Source organism: Notolepis coatsorum (assembly GCF_963971535.1).
Source record: "Notolepis coatsorum genome assembly, chromosome: 1".
Taxonomy (NCBI): domain Eukaryota; kingdom Metazoa; phylum Chordata; class Actinopteri; order Aulopiformes; family Paralepididae; genus Notolepis; species Notolepis coatsorum.
The window spans coordinates 195,241,815-195,262,523 of record NC_140165.1 but is presented as its reverse complement, the minus strand read 5'-3'; the positions used below and the strand labels follow the sequence as shown (position 1 = coordinate 195,262,523).

The window sequence follows — 20,709 nt, the reverse complement described above, 5'->3', positions numbered from 1 at the left end:
GTTATCCCATTAGTTCCCTGGGATGTTAAGCTAAGAATTTTATTTCATTGGGTTATATATATATATATTCTTTTTAATTTTTTTTACTGTTTATATTTTTGGGGAAGCTTGGCTCACCTTGGCTCCATGAATATTCGCCACTGAATATGATGTGTCTTTATTGGTAAAAATGCTTTATTCTTTGTAAAGGTTACACTAATTTGCATACTAGCTCGCCACAAACAGGTGATCATTCTGGGAATAGTTTTATTATGATTTTTGACCCTCAAAATATGGGTCTAGACAACCTACTTGTTCAGTTATTTGCAATATTGGCTGAAATAGTGACTTTCATTTTTTGATGATGGCGTCATTAATTTGCATATAAATGATACATGAGACACTGACAGATTTTTAACATAGCCTATAATTTTCTACAAATTTTTTCCTATCTAGAAACACTGGTTAACAATATATTTCCAGGGGGTGCATGATAGTATCCGCTTTCCTACTCAACTAATTAGTAAAAATGTGATTATTTTGTATTGACGGCACAGATTCGCATGGGCAAAATTACATAGAAACATGTGATCACTCTAGGAATAGTGTTATTGTGATCTTTGACCCTCAAAACATGGGTCTAGACACCTAATTTGTTCAGTTATCTGCAATATTGGCTGAGATATATGAAACAGATCTTTTTGCGATTTTTTTGCGATAATCGTGCCCTTAATTTTAATTTAACATACTGGGGATTGCAGTTCAAAGTGCTTTACATCAGTAAGATGTAAATAATAATAAATAATAATACATCATTTATTAACAAAATATTAAGTTTGGATTTTTTTTTTACAACTGAGGTAAGTAGATAAAAAAAATTGAGAATAAAGTACAGAAAAAAGGTACCGTTGGGTACCGGTATCAATTCACAGGTACCGGTACCGGTATCAGTTCAAATGTGAAAGGTACCCATCCCTAGTTACCACCAATCCTCTGAAAACATACATAGCGTGGCAATTAGAGCCGATCTTTGTGAATTTGAGTGTTTTTGCAATGAGGCTCATTTGCATAGAAAGGGGCACATGTTCCGCCCATAGTACCTCATTTAAATACCCGCAAATATCACCGACGCACAGAGACGTGCTGATAGCAACGCTGTTAGCACCGTATTTCACCCTTTGCACACGCTTTGTGAATGACCAAAACCCCTCTTACTTCTTGCATGTGTTTTCGTGACAAGTGTACAAAGTTCAGACTACCCCCGATAAGTCGCTGATCAGTCATATATTCTGAAACCACAACGACTTCAACCCCTCCCCCTCCATTACAAGGAGGGGAGAAGAGAGAAGAGAAGAGAAAAGGAGAGAAGAGGAGAGGGGAGGAGAGGAGAGAAGAGGAGAGAAGAGAAGAGGAGAGAAGAAGGGGAGAGGAGAGGAGAGGAGAGGAGAGGAGAGGAGAGGAGAGGAGAGGAGAGGAGAGGAGAGGAGAGGAGAGGAGAGGAGAGGAGAGGAGAGGAGAGGAGAGGAGAGGAGAGGAGAGGAGAGAAAAGAAGAGAAGAGAAGAGGATAGAATAGAAAAAGAGAAGAAACAAGAAGTGGATAGAAGAAAATAGATGAGGAGAGAAGAGGATAGCAGAGAAGAGAAGAGAAGAGAAGAGAAGAGAAGAGAAGAGAAGAGGAGAGAAGAGAAGAGAAGAGAAGAGAAGAGAAGAGAAGAGAAGAGAAGAGAAGAGAAGAGAAGAGAAGAGAAGAGAAGAGAAGAGAAGAGAAGAGAAGAGAAGAGAAGAGAAGAGAGGAGAGGAGAAGAGAAGAGAAGAGAAGAGAAGAGAAGAGAAGAGAAGAGAAGAGAAGAGAAGAGAAGAGAAGAGAAGAGAAGAGAAGAGAAGAGAAGAGAAGAGAAGAGAAGAGAAGAGAAGAGAAGAGAAGAGAAGAGAAGAAGCTAGAGGAGAAGAGATGAGGAGAGGAAAGAAGAGGAGAAAGGAGGAGAGAGGAGGAGAGAAGGTTACCTCTGTTTTGCGGATGTGGTCTTTGGTATCGTCAATCCTCAGCTCTAGGTCTGCTCTGCCCTGCTCTGTGGGGGGTAAGATCTGACCCTCACACTCTTCCAAGACCTGCCCCCCCCCACACACACACACACACACGCGCGCGCACGCACGCACGCACGCACACACACACACACACACACACACACACACACACACACACACACACACACACACACACACACACACACACACACACACACACACACACACACACACACACACACACACACACACACACACACACACATTATAAACAACCAGAATCAGTACACATTCACATACACACACACACACACAAACATTATACACAACCAGAATCAATACACATGTGTGTGTGTATATATACATATATATATATATACATATATATATATATATAGGGCTGTCAGTTTATTGTGTTAATTAGATTAATTAATTACACAGCAAATTATCACGTTATGAAAATTAACTCAAAATCAATTTAAAAAAAAAATCTTTTTTTTAACACTTTGATCGCCATGGTTAAATTCATAATTTACCATCCCTCGCCATCTCTATTTGTCTATGGAGAAGTTCCCCTTCTTTGCAGGGCTATAACTTTTTAAATTGTATTGCTAAATTGACATTATTATGGCCCATTCAATGTCCTATATCTATTGTTCAGGGTGTAGCAACGTTATACTTTTTCATTCACATATTCATACTAAAATACGGTCTAAAGTATAAGTATGTTTTTATCGTTTTCTGCAGCTTTCTCCAGAACTTGATTTATAGCCCTAAATGCATTATATTGATGATCAAATACAGTTTGGTAGAAATCTGTGCGAAATAAAAAATTTCAACTGGATGTGCTTCTAGGAGTTACTACGTATGATCTGATGTTGACCGGATGGGCGGGGGGTCGTTTATAATTCCGTGGGCAACGTTATATCATTCATCTAGTGTGGGTGATATGATCATCAGAGCAGTTAGTAAAGAACACGTTGGAAAATAACGCTGGATCTTACCGTATCTTCCTCGCGCCGTTGGGCGATGAGCGTGGAGCAGAGATATTCCTATTATGGGATGTATAAATACCCGATCCATTTCCAGGTTGTATAATAGTATATACGTCCAAATCATGTTGTTTGTCGAGTTATTTGCACCAATCGGTGTTCACTGTGTCAAGATGGAGTCCTGCTAATGATAGCGAGTGCCCGGACGAAATATGGGTGAGCACCACTTCATCCACATGACTTCCTGTTGGGCAATCTGCCGATCGGCCACCAGATGGCGCTCTTGAACCGTTAGAGAGTTGAGTGGAGCTCAGTAGTATATCTCAGGTCCCCGGGGGAGAAATATGATTTCGATCACAGATTTTTGAAATATTGATATCAAAGACGTGTTACGGCGTCTTCGGCAGAATGAGCATGGCGGGGAATGACGAGTTTCGGCGTTCCCGGCGATTAAAGTGTTAATAACATTTAAATTTTTATTTAATTTTTTTTTTTTTTTTCATTCCATAAGAACGTCAGAACAGATTTTTTTTAATGAACCATTTGCATGTTCTTGGTATCTAATTCTAGGGACATCTATGGATCTCAGGGAATGTATTCCCAGTGTCAGAAATACTGTGTATGTTACTAGACTTGAGTAAATTGTAATGAACCAAATGAGAATATAAATTCAATATTTTACTGTGAATAACACCATGCTAAAATTGACCAGACCTGAAAAATCTAAACAAATTAATAAAGGGAAGATGATTAAACAGAAGGTTTTGTAGATACAGTACTGAATTCTGCCATCCGGACACATGCAATTCGGAACACGGAACGTGAAAAGTCAGTGCTCAGCTGGAACCGAATTCATCAGTGGGCGTGTCATATTCTAAAAGACAAGCGAAAATGGTGAACAACAGAGGTTTGGCATTGCACTACGGTAACTTTTGTTCAAACTTCTCTATGGTAGTCACTCCTTTGACCAATCTGCTGAAGCTAAAAGTCAAGTTTGAATGGTCTCAAGGTTGCCAACAGGCCTTTGAAAATGTTAAAATGCTGTTGAGTACAGCTCCTGTCCTGGCTGCACCTCAACTGGATCAGCCGTTCTCTCTCTCGCCCCTCCTTCCTCTTAAGCCCTACCCATTTTTTCTGAAAATTCGCCTACATACCTAAGTAAATGGAAGATTGCTCCACTTCTACACGGTCCATTTGCATGTTCTTGGTATCTAGGGACATTTATGCATCTCAGGGAATGTATTCACAGTGTCAGAAATATTGTGTCTTTTACTAGGCTTGAGTAAATTGTAATGAACCAAAGGAGGATATTAATTATTATTATATTATTTGTATCTTTGACGGTGAATAACACCATGCTTGTTGTGAGGGCTGCATCTGAGCAGGTCCCTGCCTCCAACAGTTTCCCCCAGAGGTTGCGTGGCGCTGTTACGCAGCCCGACGCGCACGCTTCACTAGACGCCTCCGTTCCACGGCTGCTTCTGATCTACAATCAGAGACTGTTGTTCCCCCCCGGACTATAAATTCCTGAGCAGCTCAGTGGACTACGCAAGTTCGTTCTGTTGGAACAGTAGGTTGCGTCTTAATATTTTACCTCTGACTATTTGTGTCCTTATCTCCAAGTCATTGTGATACATTCTATATTCTAGTGTTAAACCTTCGTTGTTTGTTGCGCGTGTTATCTGCCTCGTTAATCCTAACCTTCTCTCCCTTCTAGCTTGGGTAGATATTGGCTGGGTTACTAATCTCGTGTTCATTTTCTCTTGTGCCTAGTTCTGCTTTAGGAAGACATCGCCCTCATAGCCGTGCTGCGCACATCACGTTCAAGTTCACTCGTTCTCCCCCCTGTTGGTTCTTTTCTCCCCTACTTCGCCAAGTTCCTCGCATGTTATGCCCTTGGGGGTATTCCCAATATCTTTTCCTGGCATTGCTGAGGCAACCTTGTTCCACGACATATACAACACGGTAAGACCCCATTACAGATATAGATATTAAATACACACACATCGTCATTATTGCTACACCACACATTTGGGAGTAACTACACATCTCATTCAACCCAGGCCTCCCGGCCTACTCGCACGACAGCACCACCTCGTTTGTGTTTGTATTACTCTGCTTGTCTTTTGATATCTTGTTGTGACTAAATATACGCTATTTGTTGCGTTTAAACTGTTGAACTGTTTGCATTCTCTTATTCGGGTCCCGTTCCTCTGTTCCCATAACAGTACGAACTCGCCATGTCGGACCCTGAGAATGCAACAGGCCCAACGATTAGAACTACCTCGGTTGAGGAATTAAACACCACTGTTACTGAGCTGGTCACTCAGTTACACCGCACATTTTCTTCCATCGACGGGAGGCTGGCAGGGTTGGATTTAGCTAGGTCCTCCCTTGGTCCCAGCCCCCTACAGAGTGACACGGCTACCGCATCCCCAGCCCGTCATGAGTCTCATTTTCCCCTACCTCCGCGTTATGACGGTAACTTTGAGGAATGTAAAGGTTTCCTCCGTCAGTGTGACCTTGTGTTTGAGAACCAGACTAGCAGGTTTCAGGTTGGTAGTTCGAGAGTGGGGTTCGTGGTGGCACTGTTAACGGGGAGAGCCCTTAGATGGGCCACTGCCGCGGTAGCACCAGGCGATGTATTAGCTACCGATTATGGTGCATTTTGTGACGAGTTTCGTCTTGTTTGACTAGGGACGGCCCACTCGCGGCGGCTCGTCGTCATAGCCTACAACAGAGGGCTCGCTCGGTGGCTGAGTATACGGTCGAGTTTCGCACGTTGGCTGCGGGTTGTGGCTGGGGCGATGTGGCCCTACTGAGCGCGTACCGACAAGGTCTTAGTGAGGTCCGCCTTCGGTAACGCTTCTGCCTCCTCTTCACGTCGAGAGGAGGAACCCATGCAATTGGGTAGTTCGAGCCTTACCGCTGAGGAGCGCGAGTTTCATGTTAAAGGGGGGTTGTGTCTTTATTGTGGGAGGACGGGGCACCTGGTTTGCGCTTGCCCAGCGCGGCCAAAAGATCCGGCTCACTAACTCGAGGGGTGTTAGTGAGCCAAGTAGTATCCAATTTGCGGAGGACCCCTCTAAATAGACTGTTTCCAGTCACGCTGGCGTGGGCACAGGAGTCGTTGTCGATAGGCGCTATGATTGACTCCGGGGCGGATGTGTGTATCATTGACGCAGCACTGGTTAGACAGCTGGGGATCTCCACCATGCCGTTAAAGGCTCCCGTTCGTGTGCGCGCTATCGATGGACGCAACTTAGCTCCGTTGACCCATGGCACCCCCTCCATTTCACTCACTGTGACAGGTAACCACTCGGAGAGTATCAGTTTTTGCGTTTGTTCTGCACCGTCCACTCCCCTCATTTTGGGTCGCCCCTGGTTGCAACTTCACAACCCTCATATTTGTTGGTCCACTGGGAGGATTCTCGGTTGGAGTGTGGCCTGTCATGCCAACTGTTTACGTTCAGCCTCGACTCCACCTCGTGGTCCAAAACCCGACCCTGCGTCTCCGGATCTCCAAGGTGTTCCCCCAGAGTATCATGACCTTGCTGCGTTTTTTTTGCAAGGAATGCGCTCTGTCCCTGCCTCCTCACCGTCCTTATGAATGCCGATGGGTTGTCTCTATCTATCTCAGGTCACTTACTCGAGATATAACCCTGTGGCCGCCCGATATCCCCCAGCGAGGTGCTAAACTCGCTAAGTTCTCGGGTCAATTGCTATTTCTATCACGCTTACTTCATAGTCACTAATTAGTTATATCCAGTTGATATGAAATATAAGCATAGAAGAGTTGTTAACCTCTTCTTTGTTTGTAATAAACCGAATGTATGTCTGGGAGAACTCTTTTGCCTATAATAATAATAATATCATTATCATTATCATTATCATTATTATCATCATTTTAGGAAAGGCCGGTAATGCTAATCATTTGTAAGCCTGATGATATTACTACTCTTTTAATAAGTATTACTACTGCTAATAATGTAATATTAGCGTACTAACACTAACAATCATTTGCAAGCCTCATAACCCCTTATCAGTTCGACAGGTCCATCAATCCGTGGCCACCGATCGTCCGGCACTGCAGTGGCGAGACTCTCAGTTTCCCACAAACCCAATGGAGCCCGTCGAACACAGTGGCTACCGGCGCTTGCAAACAACAAACAGTGAAACTAAGCATTACTACTGTCAATAGTATATATATATATATATATATATATATATATATATATATATATATATATATATATATATATATATCCTTTATATAACTTTAGCTGAAAAGCAGTAACCAGCAATTGATTCAATCTGCATGGCTTCCAGAATATAGCTATACCGTTTTACCTCAGATGAGAGCAGGGCGAGGCCAGCGTCGTGGCACATTGCGATAGAAAGCAGTCCACGAATTCAATAAGTATTTAAACAATAGTTGTTTTAATTAGAAAAAGTAAGTTACAAAGAGACTACATTGGAAATGTCCAATTCAGTAAAAGTAAGTATAAAACAAAACATCTCTCTGTTAGCATAGCATAGCAAAAAAACTCTCTTTGTCGCTATCATTTAAAAGATTTAGAGCATCTAAAAAAACAGAGTCTTGTCATAGGGACTCCACTCTGAAAAATTGCCAGGCCATGCCCCAATACAACGCTCGACATTGCCTGGCTCTATAAAAACTCTTCAAAGTGGAAAAGTCTAAAAATCTGAAAAATCTGACTCGACGAGACTGGAGCTGTCACTTATATACACAGGTCCGTAGCGTCATATAGTAGGCACAGAAAAACACTCCTCCTTCCAACTTGTATCTTTGCCATTGGCTCCTGTCTACTCCACCAGCCAATCAACACACAATTCAGCAAGGATGAACTCTCCTCCCCTTCTTTTTTTTTTTTTTTTTAACAATATATTTATTGGGTTTTAGTTTGCAAATTACAACATGTATATCAGCAGAGCAGTATTCAGCAAACATTTTCACCCCGTTCTCCCTCCCCTAACCCCACCCCACAAAATAATAATTAATTTCAAAAACAGGTTCACATAGGAAGGATACAGATTTAAATAAAAAATAAACATAAATAAATAATAATACAACCAAAATGTTTTACACATTAAGTAAAGGGTGTTTCTTGTCGTTTTTACACAATGATAAGAGTTGTCCCACAGTACTCCCCCTAATCCCGTTCTTGTTGAAGCAAGTTCCCAACATTCGTATTATGCTTTAAGAAGTACACAAATGGTCCCCAGGCATTATCAAAAATGTTTTGTTTACGTCTAACAATATACACCATCTTTTCCATTGACATATTTGAAGCCTCTCCTCCCCTTCTAGTTGTTACAGTAACTGGGAAAGTAATAGATTCCTTGTGGCTGTGGAAAGCCCCTATTATGTCATGTTTGCAATGATCCAAATTCTACAGAAAGCAGATATAGCATATATATACATGTACTATTCAATACTCATATACTTAAACACTGATTGACATGCCCAAACTATTTTGTAGTTTAAAGTGTATAATAGTTATCTGCCTCATAACTGCAAGGGTTAACTCTGCAGGCAGCAATTCTCTGTCAAGGTCACATTCCTGGCTTCACAGAACAGTAAGTCTGTGAGTAAGTCTTTCCATTCTGCAGGACTACACAATATATTTACAGTTTTTACACAAGTAGGAGGAAGAATACAAAGACATTCTTCATAATTACTGACGCTTAAGTCATCTCTTAACATATGCTTAGATTTAAAACAGATATATATAATAAACATATGCTTAATCCTTTATATCTTACAAGTGACAGGGAGAACAGGATGTCATAATAAAAAGTGTCACTAGTTGTTTGTGGCACTTCAACACATAAACATTGAAGTCATTCCTGGAGCTCCTCTTCCCTCTCATCGTTTGTATAATCTGTCTATTTCTGAGAAGGAGTCAATGCGGGAGTGTATCCGTGAGTCTGTGACGTCGGGGCTTATCTGTCCTTCTTCCTCCCCTGTGGCAGCAGGTTTTGTCTTCGTGAAGAAGAAGGATGGAGGGCTCCGCCCCTGCATAGATTTCCGACCGTTAAACTCTATCACGGTGAGGAATAGTTATCCGTTACCGCTAATGAGCTCTACTTTTGAACCGCTTACCCAGGCCAACGTTTTCACCAAGCTTGACCTCCGTAATGCTTACCACCTTGTCCGCATTTGTGAGGGCGACGAGTGGAAGTCTGTGTTTCGCAACATGATCAATGTGTTCGTCGTCGTGTACCTCGACGATATACTCGTGGTCTCCCGTACCGTGGCCGAGCATTCCCAACATGTCAGGCTTGTTCTCCAGCGTCTCCTGGAGAATAAGCTCTTTGTTAAGGCAGAGAAGTGCAGTTTCCACGCCGCCTCTGTGGAGTATTTGGGTGATATTGTGGAGCGAGGTCAGGTGCACGCTGATCCCCGTAAGATACAGGCGGTGGAGGAGTGGCCCCAGCCCAGTTCCCGCACCCAGATGCGGAGATTCTTGGGGTTTTCGGGTTTTTACCGCCGGTATATTAAGGGGTTTAGTCAGGTGGCCGCGCCGCTGAACACGCTCACTTCGACGCTCCGACCTTTGGTCTGGACTCAAGAGGTGCAAGCCGCTTTTACTGCCCTTAAGAAGTTGTTCGTCACGGCACCCGTGCTAGCTCATCCTGATCCGACCCGTTCCTTCATTGTGGAGGTAGACGTGTCGGATACGGGGTTGGAGCCGTCCTCTCCCAACGATCCGCAGAGGACGGAACTCTTCACCCCTGCGCTTACCTATCTCGTAGGTTCACCCCGGCAGAGCGAAATGCTGGCAGGTGTTTCAGATTGGGGGTTGATGATGATGAGCAGTATAAAGGAGATGGCTGGTGCCATGCTCTATCTCTCCTCTGTCTTCAGAAGCCATTTTGTTGTTTTCTGTTTGTTAATTAAGCATTACATCACACGCAGGAGTGTGTTATACTCATTAGATGACGCCTAGGGGTGATCTAATGAGTATAACACACGACTTCAAGTGATGTAATGCTTTTATACAATGGCCCAATTCACCCAACCTTATTGCTATACAATAAACACACAGTAATTGAAGCATAATGGAGATTTATTCACAAAACCATCCACAGAGAAAGTAGATCCAATAGTAGATCCACTAGTAGACACCAGAGGGAGCTCCACAAACCATGTTAAACCCAGATTCGGCTCAAACAAGGGACTAAACACGTTTAGCAATTATGCCACATCAATGTGGAACGCCCTACCCACAGCTGTAAAGGAATACGAATCACTTCCCACTTTCAAAACCACTCTCAAAGAGCACCTACGGGAGACTGCAATTCGAAACTGGCCCCTGTAAATGTCCTAACCCAACCCCCTCCAATGTACAGTAAATGTCCTAACTCAATAATACACGAGACCCTCTTCTTGGGACCAATTAAGGTTTTGTCGATAATCCAATGTACAGTTACCCCCCCCACCCGCCTACCCAACCACCTCCAATGTACAGTTTCCCCACCCCACCCCACCTACCCAACCTCCTCCAATGTACAGTTTCTTCATCAAATTTATATACTCTCTTTTTTAGACTATTTTTGTATCACAAACAGTACTGTATTTGTAAATCATAAATGTATAGATGTAGCAGTACTGTCTATCTGTATGTCATGTATGTCATATATGTTATGATGAATTGAAAATAGGGGACCCTGATGTAAACAAGACGAAAGTCTTTCTCTGGTCTGAATCCCCTTAACAATTGTGTGTATTGAGCCGTAATGTATTGTACCCATTCTGCAATCTGTTAATACAATTTTCAATCAATCAATCAATCAAATCCAATGGTCTGACAAAAAAAAGGTCTGCGATTTTTCTTTTGTTTCACAATGGGTCATGACAAACCAATTACATAATCCAACATATGTGTAACGAACTAACATATTCCAGTTGACTATCTTTTTTGGAGGATTTGTTCAAAAGCTATTCATACTTCCATTTGTCTATCTATGGCGGATTCATTCAGACAGAAAAAAATAGTTATTCGGTTGTGGGAGGGATCTGGGGTCACGTGGAGTGTGTTATACGAAATAACAACGTCTAACTTGACTGTTTCAGCCAATCAGAATCAAGAAATTTGCATGCCATTGTATAATGTTTACCTTATACTGAAGTTAATTCCTGTTAACTGTTCATTTTGAATTCAATACCTTTATTTTACTCAATATTCTGTGTGGTCTCCCATTTGTTGCATTTGTAACAGAGTTAGAAATTATATTTGTTTGCATGTGAATTTTATCTAAATTGAGAAACATCATACCGTATTTGTATTGGGAGCCACCTGTGACGTGTTGGGGTCATTGTATATCACGCTGCATGTCCCTGTGGGGATACCGTACCTACCCAGCAGTCTTGTACCTGTCTGCTGAGGTAGGTTCCCCTTTGAAGTGTAGCTCCGCTATTTCACTATTTTTCTCTGGTTAGAATTTGTCTAAACAATTGGTAACACTTTATAATAACACTCAGTTATAAGACCTTTATAAGGTATTTGTAGATAATGGACTAATCATGAACAAATCATTTATATACATTTGTAAATTATTATTAAATCATTTATAACTATATTTGTATAACATTTACAAATTAGTTCTACATTATTTATAACTCATTATCAACATTGTTTGTACTTGATTTGTTCATCATTAAATAATGTTGTTTAATGTGTAGTAACACATTTGTAGATGCTTTGAAAAATGGATATGAAAAAACTACTATACTCTACCTCCATTTATTTGTTCATGTTCAACAAATGATTTGTTAAGAGACATTCATAATATCCGTGCCTATACAGGCTGAAAATACAAATAATTATTACCCTTGTGTCATCATCACATATACTGAGCACACATTAGGAACAAACACATAATTCAAATGTAACATTAGCGCCCACCACATCAAGTATGTCTGTACACAACATATAAGAGTTGTAGGTCGGAAATGATGGAATAGATTTACCAACAAAAAAAAAATACCTTAAAAGCTTGGGGCAGCACGAATAACTTGGCTCTGCTAATGTATCGTGCTTCCATTCAACAGACGGCAACACACGTGAAGTCAAGTCTCACTCGTGTGATACTTCTTCTACATACTCTGTCAATACCTGGCCAGGGTACTCCTGGGTCCTAGTGCCCCCCATGTTACACTATATGTTATGCACATGTATTTTATATGTTAATAAAATTGCATTTATCTATAGTCCTAATTCTGTCACTGTTTGATGTCACAAAGATTGATTGATTGAAAACTTTATTAACAGATTGCAGAATGGGTACAGTACAGTACAGCTCAATACATACAATTGTTAAGGGGATGAAGACCAGAGAAAGACTTTCGTCTTGTTTACATCAGGGTCCCCCCTGAAGGGTGTATCCGAAAGCTGTCTACAACATTTGTAACAGGTGATGAAAAAGTAAACAAATAATTAACTGTATTAGACATTTGTTAATGATGAATAGGCTTCACTTCAGATTAGGGCACACAATAGCATCTGCAAATGATTTATAGATGTTTTATGAATGTCTTAACAAATCATTTGTTAAACAACAAAAGACAAGTCTGGTAATTGCTTTGTGTGTATTCATAAATGTCGACAAATAAACAAACTATTAGACATGTGTTAATGATGAATAGGCTTCACTTTAGATTAGGGCACACAATAGCATCTGCAAATGATTTATAGATGCTTTATGAATGTCTTAACAAATAATTTGTTGAACATGAACAAATAAATGGAGGTACAGTATAGTCGTTTTTTCATATCCATTTTTCAAAGCATCTACAAATGTGTTACTACACATTAAACAACATTATTTAATGATGAACAAATCAAGTACAAACAATGTTGATAATGAGTTATAAATAATGTAGAACTCATTTGTAAATGTTATACAAATATAGTTATAAATGATTTAATAATAATTTACGAATGTATATAAATGGTTTGTTCATGATTAGTTCATTATCTACAAATACCTTATAAAGGTCTTATAACTGAGTGTTATTATAAAGTGTTACCTAAACGGTAAACTGTAATAACAGAGTGCATAACGCTCACTGTATTACATAATGTAATGATAACTGTGTTGGTTTGACCGCTGGTATTGGTTCTATGCAGTGGCGAATCCTCCTGGAAGCCAACAGAAGCCAGGCTTCCCCATTATTAAAATATGAATTAATATGAAATATGAAAGAAAGAAAAAATTATTAAATAGTTTACAATAATAATAAAAAAATATTATTTTTCATCTCTGTGTTATAATTCTTTTTTTGAAATGTCTCCCTCTTCTCCTTCTCACTCTCTCTAACACACTGAGACACAGTGCACTCACTGAGGCAGTGACTCTGTGCTCACTGCAGCAGAGGAGAGGAGGCAGAGGGGAGGTGTCTTTCTCCAGCTTCCACCATGTGATTCATGTATGTGGAGTCCAAAACCAATACTAGCCAATCAGATTCGAGCTGACTAAAGCCCTTCCCACACCTTAAAACGGGTCCGTCAGCAAACTAAGGTCGCTTTCACATATAGTTTTGGTGGACTCTGTGCGGTTCTGGTGGTGAAGTTGCAACATTGTTGCATTCTTCATTTGGTTCGCCTGCGTTCACATAGCAATTTGTCAAGCGCACCGAACTTTCTGAACAATGTCACGCGGTCGAAAATGGCGCTCGTCTATTGGACAATAGAGAGTGGAAAAATGTGTGTGTGTGGCTGCGAGCCCGTGTGTGCGCGCGCGTGTGTGTGTGTCTGTGTGTGTGGACTGCGAGCCCTCCAGATCAGCGGAGGCGGAGTTTTTTATTTTGACGTGACATTGATCCATTGTTCTATTGAAGCCCACTACCACCATCCTCTCGCTAAACAACTTGTACACCGCATTGTTTTTATGAGTGCCCACAAGTAGCTGTTTTATTTGGTCTTCTGCCCATATGTGTACAGTGTGCTTGTTTTGCAGTGAATGCCGCGCGCCTCGGTAATAATATAATAAGCCGCGTTTTTTCTTCCTTCTCCCCAAGATGCACAGTTAGATAGATAGATAGATAGATAGATAGATAGATAGATAGATAGATAGATAGATAGATAGATAGATAGATAGATAGATAGATAGATAGATAGATAGATAGATAGATAGATAGATAGATAGATAGATAGATAGATAGATAGATAGATAGATAGATAGATAGATAGATAGATAGATAGATAGATAGATAGATAGATAGATAGATAGATAGATAGATAGATAGATAGATAGATAGATAGATAGATAGATAGATAGATAGATAGATAGATAGATAGATAGATAGATAGATAGATAGATAGATAGATAGATAGATAGATAGATAGATAGATAGATAGATAGATAGATAGATAGATAGATAGATAGATAGATAGATAGATAGATAGATAGATAGATAGATAGATAGATAGATAGATAGATAGATAGATAGATAGATAGATAGATAGATAGATAGATAGATAGATAGATAGATAGATAGATAGATAGATAGATAGATAGATAGATAGATAGATAGATAGATAGATAGATAGATAGATAGATAGATAGATAGATAGATAGATAGATAGATAGATAGATAGATAGATAGATAGATAGATAGATAGATAGATAGATAGATAGATAGATAGATAGATAGATAGATAGATAGATAGATAGATAGATAGATAGATAGATAGATAGATAGATAGATAGATAGATAGATAGATAGATAGATAGATAGATAGATAGATAGATAGATAGATAGATAGATAGATAGATAGATAGATAGATAGATAGATAGATAGATAGATAGATAGATAGATAGATAGATAGATAGATAGATAGATAGATAGATAGATAGATAGATAGATAGATAGATAGATAGATAGATAGATAGATAGATAGATAGATAGATAGATAGATAGATAGATAGATAGATAGATAGATAGATAGATAGATAGATAGATAGATAGATAGATAGATAGATAGATAGATAGATAGATAGATAGATAGATAGATAGATAGATAGATAGATAGATAGATAGATAGATAGATAGATAGATAGATAGATAGATAGATAGATAGATAGATAGATAGATAGATAGATAGATAGATAGATAGATAGATAGATAGATAGATAGATAGATAGATAGATAGATAGATAGATAGATAGATAGATAGATAGATAGATAGATAGATAGATAGATAGATAGATAGATAGATAGATAGATAGATAGATAGATAGATAGATAGATAGATAGATAGATAGATAGATAGATAGATAGATAGATAGATAGATAGATAGATAGATAGATAGATAGATAGATAGATAGATAGATAGATAGATAGATAGATAGATAGATAGATAGATAGATAGATAGATAGATAGATAGATAGATAGATAGATAGATAGATAGATAGATAGATAGATAGATAGATAGATAGATAGATAGATAGATAGATAGATAGATAGATAGATAGATAGATAGATAGATAGATAGATAGATAGATAGATAGATAGATAGATAGATAGATAGATAGATAGATAGATAGATAGATAGATAGATAGATAGATAGATAGATAGATAGATAGATAGATAGATAGATAGATAGATAGATAGATAGATAGATAGATAGATAGATAGATAGATAGATAGATAGATAGATAGATAGATAGATAGATAGATAGATAGATAGATAGATAGATAGATAGATAGATAGATAGATAGATAGATAGATAGATAGATAGATAGATAGATAGATAGATAGATAGATAGATAGATAGATAGATAGATAGATAGATAGATAGATAGATAGATAGATAGATAGATAGATAGATAGATAGATAGATAGATAGATAGATAGATAGATAGATAGATAGATAGGATAGGATAGATAGATAGATAGATAGAGATAGATGCAGTGTGCTTGTTTTGCAGTGAATGCCGCGCTCAGTGGTAATAATCGAGCCTGGGTCTGTCCGTGAGAATGTTGTGCTGTCAAGCGGCTCCCACACCATAAGCTGTGTTGGTTGAGCCTGGTGTTACGTCTGTCAACTATAAGTGTTGTAAGCTTCCTATATTTGGTCCACGTTTGGTCCGATGAAGCGAACCGAGACCTATGTTTTTGGTCGGACCAGAGTTTGTGTGTTTGGTCCGCGGACCAAGTTCGACGCGCATTCACACAAACCCGAAAAACCGGACTATCGAATTCTGGTCCGATAGTCCGGACCAAACAGCCCCTGTGTGAAAGCGACCTAAGTACTCTAGCCTCTGTACATTTGCCGCCCTGGAGGTGTGGGAAGAGCTTTACTCAGCTTGAATCTTATTAAATCTAGCCCATGGAATAGTATAGCTGTATGTTTACTCTTGAAATGTGTATTTTTATTTAGTGTGAATTTTTATTTTGTCACAATAGTATTTGGCTTAAATATATATAAAAATAAAAAAATAAAAAAAAATTTAATAAAAAAAAAGATTGGCATCCCCAGTTATTTTACCCACGCGACGCCACTGGTTCTGTGTGTGTTGCGTTTTGCAAACGTTAGAACTGGGGAAACGTGCTATGGCGCGAAAACTTTCTTTGTTGTTTAATGTATTCTTTTATGTTGTACATGCAGGTATGCAAGATGTGCAGTGACCAGAAAACGATAGGTTATGTAGATAACCTAGTTATATGAGTATTGGCTGAGCGTCCCGCTCAAGCCTATTGAGATACCCCTTATCTCCTTGTACCTAGTGTACACCACCACGAACAATTTATGCACCCACACCTGACCGGGTCCCGCCTCTATGGAGGCGTAGCCTATAAGACCATGGTACTGGTCACCAAACACCCTTCCTCGCCAAAATCCCGTTCCAGTAAAAGATCCCTCAAAAAGGGAACTCAGGGCCGCTTAGAGCGGGACGCTCAGCCAATACTCATATAACTAGGTTATCTACATAACCTATCGTTATATTTCATATGGTTATCGCGTCCCGCTCAAGCCTATTGAGATATGGGTTAGAGCGGACGCGAGACCCGACAGATGTACCCCCTGAGGACCCGTAAGCCCACATCAAGGGGTGCGGGGAGCCCTGTCACCCCATCCTTCCTAACGAAGGGGAGGCGCAGTCAACTCCACCTGAGTGCGAACAAGAGGGAACTAGAACCCCTTGAACACACAGCACAGGCGGACCCACGTGTGACCTAACACACTGTGGCCCATACCCACACACTCCTGCTACCCTACCAACGGACGGGAAGCAGGAAAGGCCACAGACCCCAGAACCGCCTGGGAGACAGAACCCCCGGTCATGTCCATGAGGTAAAACCTTGCAAAGGGGCCCGGGGAGGACCATGATCCTCCACCGAAGCCCCACCCAGGAGAGCGACAGAGGCAGCCACCCCACGAGTGGAGTGCGCCCTGACGCCCCCAGGGGGATCCTGCCCAGCCAACGTGTAGCAGAGGGCAATGCCCTCGCACAACCAATGGGACAGGCGTTGTTCGATAGTGCCTCACCGGCCTGAGAACCACCGTGACAGACAACAAGCTGAACGGTGACCCCGAGGTCCTGAGTACGGCTGAGGTAATTCCCAAAGCACGGACCGGACATGACAGGTGAAGGCCCGCATCTAACTCACTACCGTGAGGAGGCGGATGAAAGCCTGAACCACAATATCCCTGGAGCGGAAGAACTTCGGATATTTACAGGCACGAAGGCAGGATTAGGCCGCAGAGTGGCACCGCAATCGGACGAAAGACAGGCACTCTGGACGTACCGAGAGAGCACAAAGCACACCCACGCGTCAGCGGAGGTGACGGCCAGCAAGAACGCGGTCTTGAACGACAGCTGTTCCAACGGCTCCTGCTCGAGCGGCTCAAACGGGGCCAAGGACAACTGACCGAGGACCAATTGAAGATCCCAAGTCGGAGCCAAGGAGCGCTGCACCGGCTTAACGCGTCGAGCGCCAAGCAGGAAACGCTTCACAAGAGGGTGGCTGAACAAGACATCCCCTCAAATCCCTCATGATAGGAGGATATAGCTGCTGCATATACCCTCACCGTCGAAGCCGACAGTCTATCAAGGAGAGACTGGAGGTAACTAACGACAGCATCCAGGGGGCAGGAGACTGGGCCCCCCGCCTTACACCACACTTGGAACATACGTCATCTGCCCACGTAAGAGCGACAGTGGAGGGAGCATGCGCATTCCGGATGGTAACACCATCAGGATCAAGAACCTGCGCCCCTCAACGTACCCGTCCCAACAACTGACCTAACAGATGTATGGGGAAGAATCCCAGGCGGCACGGCATCGGTCCCAGACCTGCCTGGCTATGTCCGGACGTAATCCCCACCCGTCAGGATGAGGACCGCCCCGCGACAGTACACCTGTACCCACATTCTCCCTGCCGGGGATGTGGGGAGCTCTCAGGCCACGCAGATGGAGGACGCCCATAGCCAGCCGCCCGCCGCCTGGTGCAGACGGGGGGAGCGTACTCCCCCCTGTCTGTCGATACACGACACTGACGTCGTATCGTCCGTCCTGATCAACACCGTTTGAGGACCAGAAGGACCGCTTTCAACACCAACACATTGAACGTAGCGCAGACCGGGCAGCATGGTTTGCCAGCTGCCCCCTACTGCGTTGGCCCGACGCGTCACCAGCGAGGGAGGCGTCGGTGAAAAACGTGACGTGAGACAGCGCCGTTACCGTCCTAGGACGGAACCTCCCGAGCGTGTTGACAACCTCAACACGCTCTGAGAGGGATGCCCATAGCCCTCCAACCGTTGACTGGGAAGAGGAGTACTCTACTTCCAGTCTACAGCAACTTCAGGCTGGTAGGGACCTGCCTGGTACGAGACCTGACGATCCACCTTGACCGCGAAGGACCAGAACGTCGTCAGGGCAGAATACACTCCGTAACCCCTGACGACGCAGAGGCCCCAGTGCGGCCTCCACGCACTTGGTGAAGATGCGGGGAGCCAGAGAAAACCGAACGGCAGCCTCTGGTACTCATACGCTAACCCTGCAAAGGAAGCGTAGGTAAGCCGTAGGATGGAAGATCGGAGATGCGCATACACATCCTACAGGTCTATGGAGGAGAACCAGACCCCCACCTGACAGTGTTCAACAGGTAGGAGACGATCCAAAAAATGCTGAACCTTCCCATGGGACAGTTGTGTAAACACAAGTCCCCGCCTCAGCGTTCTCTCCATCCACCTCGACATATGGTACTGCCGTAGTCATATGTGATGACACTCCCAACGCACCCGCCGCCATGTGGCGCAGGTCCGCCAGGAACTGTAGATAGTTGGCCTGGTCCCCCCGCTGTGCGTAGCCAACCCTGGAACCGTGCGAGCAGAGCGTTCCGTGTCGGGACATCTGACCCTGACACCACCCATGAGGCAATCGCACCCAAGGGGGGACCCCGACAGAAAGGGCCGGTTTGATACGGGGGGCTTTCTTGGTGAAAAAAGCCCCCCCACTGAACACCCCTCCAGAACATGCTGAGGAGTTGTTCTGCAGCCGGATATGCAAGGTGTAAGGACCCCATGGGTTCCTACACACCGTAGCCCTGCAGTGATATTACTACCACCCAAATCACGCGTGCCTGCAAGACCACTGCCAATCTTTCAGGAGTGGGAGGCACCAACATGATACCTGGCCTGGCGAAGGCGAGGCCGGGGAAGCCCGCACTGTGTGCCTCAAAAGGTTTCGAGCCCCCCTGCTTACAACACTTATAGTTGACAGACGTAACACCAGGCTCAACCAACACAGCTTATGGTGTGGGAGCCGCTTGACAGCACAACATTCTCACGGACAGACCCAGGCTCAGCCATCAACTGGGTGTCAGCCCCTGTCCCCATGAGAAGCGAAAAGTGGGGCAGCCCACGCTTCAACGAAGGCACGCGGCCCGCAGCCAAAGGAAACAATCAGAGCCCACTTTTTCCGCTGGTGTTGGGGGAGGGAGTGATCGGAGAGCGGGCTGCTCGCGGCAGGACGGTGACGGCTTGGTGTTCAAGCCGAACCCATCCAACATGGCCGATCCCTCGGCCTTGTGGACACCTGTCGATTCAACACCCAGGATACCTCCGGCGGGGGGAAAACATGGCCGCCTGTCGAGGGCCTCGTCATCGCCGCTGACGAGGCCGTGCTCTCTTCTTCTGGCTGCGCGGTGTGAGGCGGTGTGGGGCCTAGGACAATACCGCCCACGCTCCAGCAGAAGACCAAAATCCCCTGCGGAGAGGGGAACCCTGAGTGGTTATAGCTTGCGGCTGGGTCAAAGCTAATAACGTCAACAACCTCGCGCGATGTGTTGACGTCGGCTGGCCCTCAAGGCCCCGCCACCAGACACCATTTTTTTAATAGAAAAAACAGCAATTCGAACCCAGTTCTAATCGCTGCCAATTCCATACCGTGGCGGTACAGGCTTTAGCAGCCCACCAGCCACTCGCCAGGCTGACCCACCCATGGCGTCGGCCGGGCGGGGCACTGTTTCAATATGTCAAAAGCAAAGGACTGATGTTAACACGGAGCACCATTGGTGGTTGCAAACAGCAACCTCCACTGTGGTGTGCACCATGAAAGGGTTAAATGAATAAAAGAACTAAACCACAAAACTGTAGAATGAGCAAACCCATATACACAACGTTAAGGGGAGGCGGACCAGAACTAACTAGTCCCGCCTTCATTCAAAATA

At 42.9% G+C, this 20,709-nt stretch overlaps 1 protein-coding gene across 2 annotated transcripts in view; it reads right to left on the bottom strand.

Annotated features, from left to right (window-relative positions):
• fchsd2 (FCH and double SH3 domains 2) overlaps nt 1–20,709 on the bottom strand; it is a 376,153-nt gene that overhangs the window by 81,859 nt on the left and 273,585 nt on the right. For both annotated transcript variants that reach the window (XM_084325412.1, XM_084325413.1), the window contains exon 12: nt 1,985–2,089. In XM_084325412.1, the coding sequence (XP_084181538.1) occupies nt 1,985–2,089 (105 nt within the window). The remainder of the gene's footprint in view (nt 1–1,984; nt 2,090–20,709) is intronic.